At 46.0% G+C, this 9,868-nt stretch overlaps 1 protein-coding gene across 1 annotated transcript in view; it reads left to right on the top strand.

Annotated features, from left to right (window-relative positions):
- LOC132385935 (zinc-binding protein A33-like) overlaps positions 1-1,938 on the top strand; it is a 36,017-nt gene extending 34,079 nt beyond the window's left edge. The window contains exon 5 of the mRNA XM_059958168.1: positions 1,828-1,938. Within this exon, the coding sequence (XP_059814151.1) occupies positions 1,828-1,938 (111 nt within the window). The remainder of the gene's footprint in view (positions 1-1,827) is intronic.
- The last annotated feature ends 7,930 nt before the right edge of the window (positions 1,939-9,868 follow it).

The following is a 9,868-nucleotide window of genomic DNA, read 5'->3' on the forward strand; positions in this document are numbered from 1 at the left end:
ATGTAACAAAACACAATAGCTTGAGTTAAATTAAAATTATTGCCATTTTTAAATGAAAACTACATACCCAGAATGATGCTTCCCAACACGAACAAAGGAATACAGTAATTAGGCATAGTGTGTCAAATTCTAAGTCGTGTCAATGTAATTCCTTATCTTCTTGTTTCATCCACAAACTTCCATAAACACAACAAGTATGTATTCTGTAAAGGTGTCTGCATTGATGCCCTTTATACCACCAATATTGATTTAATTATTAATTCAACAACCCCTCAGCTTCTGATGTGCTAGTTAGAATTTTAACAGCTTTTGTAACTGATCCGCTGTGTCAGGGACCCATAAGAAGTGGAAATATAAACCAATACTCTGCGTATGAAATAACGTTTGATGCGTTTGATTTCCAACAGTAAATCTGTCCTACTGCAAGAATACCGGTTTGAAGACTCATCAAAACCGAACAGGCATCTGAACAAATTACAGCTTTGTGTCACACTTAACCAACAGGCTGGTATATGTCTAGGGGAAAAGGAGATCCAGCCACACACCAACCCCACCTCCGGTACACGCAGGTGCTGTGAGAATCAAGTTTATGCCTCGCGCCCGCACACAGTATCAAATTCACACCAGATACCGTTATGAAATACACTTTAAAGAGTTTACTAAAACTAAAAGAGTACTAGGCAATGCAACATATATGAAAGAAAAGAAGAAGCAAAAGGCGCCAACTTATCAAAGTTCAGTCAGTTTAGTGCACATCGTTGGAGCTCAACCATCGAAGCATTCGACCCCTCGTCGCTTGCCTCCGCCCTCCGCGTCTTCGCACCCGGGGCCACCCCGGTGTTCGACCGGGCACGTCCACCTTCCTCGGCGTCTTCCTCCCGACTCTCTGGAAAACCCGCGAAAACACCCCGGCCCCCAAGTTCCCAGCCTCACAAGACAAATAACAATCCCCATTGGTTACCAAATGAATACAATCCCCATATCAGCAAGTCTAAAGCTAAACAACTGCGAGAGAAACACCTATCAGACAAAGAAGCATTCCTACTCTTAAGAAACCAAAGAAGCCATTTTGAGTCACATACACAGGACATTGTACATTTACAGGAACAAATTTCCGCCACCCACTGTAAGCCAAAAATGATGGAAACAAATTCTACTATATATACTGATAAATGGTTGGTAAATTGTTTCTTTATCGTTACTTGTAATTCATGAACAAAAAACAGCCACACCGTCATCCCGGTTACGTTATCGTTTGATTCTTCTGCAGCAATGTCTAACATATCATAATAATTTTCGAAAATATGCTGACGAATCAAGATTGTCAAGCAGAACAGAATCCTGAGACCTCATTAAATTGTGTATCCTAAAATCAACTAAAGGCATTGAGAAAAACAATGTGGGGTTACTAAGAATGCGACAGTGGGACATATTGCATAATCCAACAAACCCATATTCCCAGCGTGAATAGAACCCAGCCCCTGGACAACAAGCTGTGTGAAATGACAGCCAGAATCTCTCACCAGCGGGAAACAGAATAATATAACGTTTTGTGCTTTGCCGAGACCTGGTTGACGGAGGAGACACCGGACCACGCCATCGAGCCCTCTGGGTTCTCCCTGTTCCCTGTGGACAGCTGGAAACCACTCACTGGGAAGAGTAAAGGAGGTGGGGTACGCTTCAGGGTCAACAATGCTTGGTGCAACCCCCAGAATATGCATGTGCTCCAGTCCTTTGTTGCGCAGATGGGGAGCAGCTGTTTAGACCCTACTGGCTGCCCAGGGAGTTCACGGTGTTATCATCACGGCAGTGTACATTCCACCCCAGGTTGATTCTGACCTGGCTCTCAAGGAACTGTACGAAACCCTCAACACGCTGAAGACTGCCCACCCAGAGGCTGCCTTCATTGTCGCCGTGACTTTAATCCAGCATCGCTGACTGAAGCCCCTCCGAAGTGTTGTCAGCACATCCAGGTGAGCGCTCGGGGAGCTGGCACACTCGACCTTTCCATAACGCTTACAAAGTGCTCCTCCGACCACACTTCAATAATCAGATCACTCTCTGATCCGGCTTCTGCCGATGTACAGGCAAAAGCTGAAACAAGAGGCGGCCATGGGTGATCGGTCCACTGTTGGTCCGACCAATCGGACTTCATGCTGCAGGACCGCTTGGATGACATCAATTGGATTGTCTTCCATGATGAGGATGTGACCAGGTTCACGATGGGGTCACGTGCTTCATCTGAAAGTGCATCGAGAGTGTTGTTCTGCAGAAATCGGTCAATGTCGTTTCTTCATCATTACCTATTATTTGGGCACAAAAACAGCCACACCAACAATCCCAGTTACATTATATTTTGATCCTTCTGTAAAATGGTTAACATATCACCATAAATTTCCTTAATATACCAATGAACTAACAGATTCTCAGGCATAACAAAATCCTGAGACTTTATTAAATTGTGTATCCCAAAATCAACAAAGGCATTTAAAAAACAATTAGGGGTTACCGAGAATGCCACAGTGGAATATATTGCACAATTCAATGAACCCACGTTCCCAGCGTAATAAGAACCCAAACACCCAAAACTATAACACTCTTCTTGTGATGTTCCCAACTGTCCTCCGACACACCTCCAACAGGATGATCATTTCTTTGCTCCTTCAAATTTATCCAGTACGTTAACATTAAATTCATTCTCCGCAAGATCAATCAGTAAACCTGAAACAGGGACGACCTTACTGCACCACAGCAGAATCATAAAGCCTGTGCTTGTATCACAGTCAAACATTTGAAAGTTGGAGATGAAGCTGATCCATGAGCCACAGAATCAAGACATGATCTAATGAAACAAATGTAAATGGTTAGCAGAGATTTTCATGTCGCTCACAAAGAATATTCACAGAAACACCGAGAATATGTATTGCTCCTTTATATTTATCAATAATTTTACTGATACGGTGTTTCCATGTCAGCTCATTGTGCATCCACCTGTCTGGAAATCTCACCACTGACACGTCTTCAAGAGTTTGATCAGATGATTTCAAATCAAGCGCAGGTCTATTAATCCTGTTTATAAAACACGTGACTTGTGTTTTTTTTTGCCACTGAAAGCTTAAGTCCCATCTATTTGCCAACTGATTAATTGCTAATGGCATCCTATATACAGTTAAATTGACATTTCTACCTCCAATCCATAAACCTCCATCATCTGTAAATGGTGATTTACCCACCCTTGTATCTATCTCAGAGAGAATATTATTAATTATAATAAGAAATAAAAGATACTGCCTTGTGGGATCCCAATCTCTATCTCATAAACCAGTGTATAACTTCCCCACCGGCACCTGGTCAAGGCGAATAAATAATAAAAAAAGTCTTATAAAACTTACAGTCGAACTTCCAAAAATAATCAAAAGGCCTGTGTAAGAGCTGAGGAAATGGCATGTAAGTAGCAAAATTGAGTGAGATGCTGGATCAACGGGATGATTTTAAAGTTCAACAAAAGGCAACTAAGAAGCCATAAGAATGGTAAAGGAGAAACACGAGAGCAAACTCGCCAATAATATAAAACAGGATACTATTTTTTCAGCTACATAAGGAGTGAAAGGGAGATGAGAGCTGATATTGGACCACTGGAAAATGATGCTGGTGAGGTAGTAATGGGGGACAAAAAATGGCAGATGAGCTTAATGAATACTTTGCATCATTCTTCACTGTGGCAGACACAGAAGGAGTGAGTGCCTTTTCTATTACAAAGGAAAAAGCGCGTGACTAACTCAAAGGTCTGAAGGTGGACAAGTCACCTGGAACAGATGGACGACAACACAGAGTCCTGAAAAAAACTGTTGAAGAGATACAGATGCATTGGTCACGGTCTGTCAAGGATCACTTGATTCTGGAATGGTCCCGGAAGATCGGAAAGCGGAAAATTCCAATTGTTACGAAGGGATGAAAGCAAAAGAAGGGACTTTCTAGGCCAGTCAGCCTGTGTTCCGTGGTTGGGAAAATATTCTGATCATTTAACGAGGGTGAGTTTCCGAGGTACTTGGAGACTGATGATAAAACAAGTGAATGTCAGCATGGTTTCTGTGAAAGGAAATCGTGCCTGACAAACCTGTTAGAGGTCAGTGAGGAAATGAAAAGGAGGATGGACAAATGAGAGGCAGTTGATATCATTTACTTCGATTTTCAGAAGGCCTTTGATAAGGTACCAGACATGAGGTTGCCGAGAAAGATAAAATCCCATGTTGTTACAGGAAAGATACTGGCATGGACAGAGGAATGTCTGACAGGCAGGAGGCAGCAGGTGGGAATAAAAGGCTGGCAGCCAGTGACTAGTGTTCCTCAGGGGTCAGTATTGGGACCGCTATTTTTCACATTGTGTATCAACGATTCAGATAATGGAATTGACGGCTTTGTGGCAAAGTTTGCGGATGATACAAAGATAGGTGCAGCGGAAGGGCGTGCTAAGGAAGCAATGCGTTTGCAACAGGACTTAGATAAATTTGAAGAATCGGAAAAAATGTGGCAGATTGAATACGGTTTTGGGAAATGTATGATAATGCACTTTGGTCAAAGGAGGAATAGTGCCGACTATTATTTAAATGGGGAGAAAATTCAAACATCAGAGGTGCAGGGGGTGTTCGGAGTTCTCGTGCAAGAGTCCTAGGAGGTTATTTCACAGGGTGAGTCTGTGGTAAAGAATCGAAATAAAATGTTGTTTTTTTTTTAAGGGAAATAAAATATTTAATTCGGGGGATAATCCATAGACTCTCTAGGACACAAGTCAGGTTTTGCATGGAGATTTGTCAACGTTTTGGGTCCCAGACGTCAGAAGGGAAGGGGGATCTCATTGAAACCCACCGAGTGTTGAAGCGACGAGACAGGGTGGATGTGGGGAGGTTGTTTCATGTGGTGGGGCATCCAGACTAGACGGCACAGCCTCAACATTGAGGGGAGATGTTTTTGAACAGAGCTAAGGAGGAATAGTTTTAGCCAGAGGGTAGTGAACCGGTGGAATACCCTGCCACGGGCTGCGGTGGAAACTGTCTGTGGGTGTATTTATGGCGGAAGCTGCATTTCCTGATCGATCAGGCCATCAAAGGATATGGCGAGAAGGCAGGTGTATGAGGTTGAGTGGGATCCGGTATCTGCGATGATAGAATGGCGGAGCCATTCTACAAGATTCATTAAACTCAATCTACCACGAACACAGCCATACTGACTATACTTAATCAGCCCTTGGTTGTCCAAATACTTGTAAATCCGATCTCTCAGAACATCTTCCAATAATTTACCTACTACAGGTGTCAGGCTCACTGGCCTGTAATTACCTGGTTTACTATTGGAGCATTTTTTAAACAACAGAATAACAAGAGCTACCCTCCAATCCACCGGCACTGCAACCGTGGCTGAGGACATTTTAAATACTTCTGTCAGGTCCCCTGCAATTTCTACTCTAGTCTCTCAAGCTCCGAGTAAATATCAAGTCAGGCCCGGGGGATTTATCTACTTAGTTCTATCATGTATAAACGTTTTTTCATTTCTGTCTATACATGCAGTCCTCGCATGATCGTTATCTTCCTCCACCCCACTATTTGCTCTAACACTCTGGTTCCCCTCCCTCTGCAAATCTAGTTTAAACCCCCCGGGGTGCAGCACTAGTAAATCTACCCCCAAGGATGTTAGTCCCCCTCCAGTTTAGGTGCAAACCGTCCGGTCGGAACAGGCGCCACCTTCCCGGGATCAAAGCCCAATTGTCCAGAAGCATGAAGCCCTCCCTCCTGCACCATCTCCTTAGCCACGTATTTAGATGCACTCTCCGCACATTAATATTTACAGGGACTTTACTCCTGACGCCGGTCCCGGGACCCGACCCGTTTACAGACCCGGAGCGGAACCGGAGCAGATTCTCAGCCATTGGTTTTCATACCAGGTCGCGAAGAAAGGATAAAGTTTCCCCGTGAATTTATTCCCAGTGACGGTGTGGAGATGGGACTTAGTCTCCACGTTGTAAAATGAAACTGTCCCGGACTCGTAACTGAGATAAACTCCCACCCTCCCGGGGTTGGGACCGGCAGCGAGACGGGGGTCAGGGGAGGTGGCAACACTGAGCAAATCATAATTAAAGTCATAACCCTGTCCGGTGACCCAGATCAGCCAGATCTTGGCGTCTGTGTCCACAGGACACTCGAAGCTGCTGCATAGGTTGACAGCGTTGTTAAGAAGGCGTATGGCGTAATGGGCTTCACCAACTGTCGGATTGATTTCAAGAGCTGTGACGTGATGTTACAGAGAAACAACGCCTGAGTCAGACCCCAACTGGAGTACTGTGTTCAATTCTGGTCACCTCACTACAGGAAGGATGTGGATACTATAGAGCGAGTGCAGAGGAGATTTACAAGGGTGTTGCCTGGATTGGAGAGCATGCCTTATGAGAATAGGCAGAGTGAACTTGGTCTTTACTCTCTGGAGCGCCGGACGGTGAGAGGTGACCTGATACACGTGTATAAAATGATGAGAGACACTGATCGTGTGGATTGCCAGAGGCTATTTCCCAGGGCTGAAAAGGCTAACACGAGGGGGCACAGTTTTAAGGTGCTTGGAAGTAGGTACAGAGGGGGTGTCAGAGGTAAGTGTTTCACACAGAAAGTGGTGGTGCATGGAATGCATGGCGAAGATGGCAGTGGTGGATAGAACAGGGTCTTTTAAGAGACTCTTAGTTAGGTTCATGGAGCTGAGAAAATAGAGGGCTATGCGGTAGGGCAGTTCTTGGCAGTTTCTAGAGTATGTTACATGGTCCGCACATCATTGTGGGCCGAAAGGCCTGTAATGTGCTGTAGATTCCATGTTCACTACTAACGGCAAGATGCCGAACAGTGTTGCGGAAAGACAGTTCTTGGGATGCAAGTTCACAGATCGATGGATGTGGCGAAATATGTCGATTAGTTGGTGAAGGAGGCTTATAGAATACCGGCTTTTATTCGTGAAGCGCCGAGTTCAAAAGCCAGGAGGTTATGTTGTAATTTATAACACTCTGGTCAGACCATGTCCGGAGTAAAATTGAGGCGCAACCTTTCAGTACTTTTCTTGTTTTTACTGACTCTGTCTCAGGAGGCAGGTTATCCACTGATGTCTACTGCAAACCCACGGACTCTCAAAGCTGTTCCCATCCTGTTATCTGTAAAATCGCGATGCATTTCTCTCAATTCCCCTGTCTCCAACACATCTCATCTCAGGATGAGGCTTTTCATTCTAGAGCGAAGGAGATGTCCTCCTTTTTCAAAAAAGAGGCTTCCCTTCCTCCACCATCAACGCTGCCCTCAACAGCATCTCTTCCATATCGTGCATGTCTGCTCTTACCCCATCCACCCGCCACCCTACCCGGGATAGGTTTCACCACCCCAACAGCCTTCGCCACCAGCACGTAAATCAGACCTTCTCACTGATCTCCCTCCTGGGGCTTATCCTTGGAAGCAGAACAAATGCTACACCCGCCCCGACATCTCCTCCCTCTTTACCATTCTGGACCACAGACTGTCCTTCCAGGTGAGGCGACGCTTCACTGGTGAGGCTGTAGGGATGCTGTACTGTGTCCGGTGCTCCTGCTGTTCCTCCTGTTTAACGCTGAGACCCGACGGAGGTTGGGAGACCGCTTCGCCGAGCACCTGTGCTCCGTCCGCCAGAAGATCCTCTACTATCGCGATGAGGCCCCATTCAGGTTAGAGGAACAAGACCTTATATTCCGTCTGGGTTGCCTCCAAACTGATGTCATGAACATCGATTTCTCGAACTTCTGGTAATGCTTCCCCCCCCCCCCTTCACCAGTCCTCATCCCATTTTCCGTATCTTACTCCTTGCCTGCCCATCGCCTCCCATCTGAGTCAACTGGCCCATCTGGGTCATCTGTGCGATCCGGGTCACATCTGGGTCACATCTGGCCCATTTGGGTCATTTGGGTGACATCTGGGTTACTTCAGAGTCTGTTGAGACTCAGTTTTCTGCAAAGGAACAAAAAGCTCCTGAATTAAACTAAATGAAGCAGTCTGGATCCTGATTTGTGCCCTGTGACTGGCCTCTCAATGAGCTTGTGGGAGACCCGGACTGGGATGAGCAGTGACATCGGCGGGTTGCAACGGTCGTCACACTGAAGACCAACCTGAACCAGGCCTGGAATTGTACGGCGGGTGGGGGATGGTGCGAAATACAGAAAGGAACCGCAGAGGCTGCGTTGAGCTTCTGATGATTGAAAACATTTTCTGGACGGACTGTTGTGTATTCTGTGATATTTCATTACAACCCCCGGGGAGGTGTTCTTTGTTAAATAAATTCCAAGCTGTGAACTAGATCTCCACTTTGCTCTGTGAGCTCCGCCCCGATGCTGTCTGGCGTGGAATGAAATCAGCTTAATTATTTCTCTGAACAAAAGGATCCTATTCCACTGAACTCGGCCCAAATCCCTTAATTGCTTTCTGAAACCACTTCTCTCAATACTTCTAGTCGCAGAGAACTTGGGTGAAATTTGAGTATGCTTGGTGAAAGGAGAAAGTAAGGGGGCAGGAGAGACTGTGGTTGCTCGGCGGATAGGTCGCCTCGGGACTGACCCTGTGCCAATTTAACCCGTTCAATGCCGGATATTCTCCATTTCTCCATCTGAATCCGCTCTCCTCCAGACATTGAAACCCGGGTCGCGTACAATAAATCTGTTCCAAGATTCTCTCAGGACTTCTCGATTCAGGGGAATTCACTAACATTCATTTATTAACTCTATCATTGAAAGATTATTGCATTTCCATCTTACATTATTAGTCCTTTGTGTTTGGTTTAATTGCAGCAGAAAGGACGCTCCCTGTACCTGAACAGGCGAGGGGAGTTTCAGCTGAAACTCTATCCATGTCAGGCAGTCTTTCTTACACAGAAGGCGGATCTCAGATCCTCACAGAACCCAGGCTGGATCAAATTCGCAGCCTGGGACTCGCTGAGCCAAACAGAGAAACTCCACCCCACTGGTTGCGATGAAAGAAAAAGGCGAGATCTCCATGGAAATCCGGACATAAAGGTTAACGCAGCCTGTTTGTTTACCGCTTTAGGGTTGCTACATGATCCCACTCCCGCCTCCTCCCGCTGTCAGACCCGTCCTGAGCCAGTGAGAGTTAGTGTGACCCGGACCGCGGCCGCCCAGCTCTACCCCGGCTCTCCCGGCCCTGTCAATCTGATGAGCGACGGACACATCACAGCCGAGTGGCCTCCGGAGCAGCAGCTCAGACTCAACTCTCCGTACAGGGTGAGAACACCGGTGCAGGAACACTTTCGGTCACCCGTGTAGTCAGACTGATTTCCCGGGACCACACTGAACACTGTCCGGTTACAACATCAGAAGTAAGTGTTGTCTATGATTCTGTACCATTATTCAGCATTTACAGCGAGGCTCCGCTTTGGTCGGGATCGGAAGTGAATTTAGAGGGAGGAGGGAGTCCTGACGTGTTCATGTCAACGAGTGAGTTATTGTCAAAATGGATTCAGACAAACGAGGTCTTTGCCGTCAACCACAAATACTCTCCAGTGTTGTCTCGAACCAGTGCGAGCAGAAAGCATCTTTTACCCCGGTAGTGACATGCGAAGTATCCCACCCGTCACCGATCTCTCTGAAACAAGAGAAAATCAGCTGATGCTGGAAATCCGAGAAGCAGACACAAAATGGCGGAGGAACTCTACAAGCAGGGCAGCATCTATGGAAAAATAAAGTGCAGTCACCTTGGAGACGACAGGTAATGTTCTTTGCATCGCGCCATGTAGCAGAAAGGTTTAAATAACAAATTGAACTTCCTTCACATTTGAATTGTTCTGGATTTGATTTCCGCAGAAC

This window comes from Hypanus sabinus (assembly GCF_030144855.1).
Source record: "Hypanus sabinus isolate sHypSab1 chromosome X2 unlocalized genomic scaffold, sHypSab1.hap1 SUPER_X2_unloc_6, whole genome shotgun sequence".
Lineage (NCBI taxonomy): Eukaryota > Metazoa > Chordata > Chondrichthyes > Myliobatiformes > Dasyatidae > Hypanus > Hypanus sabinus.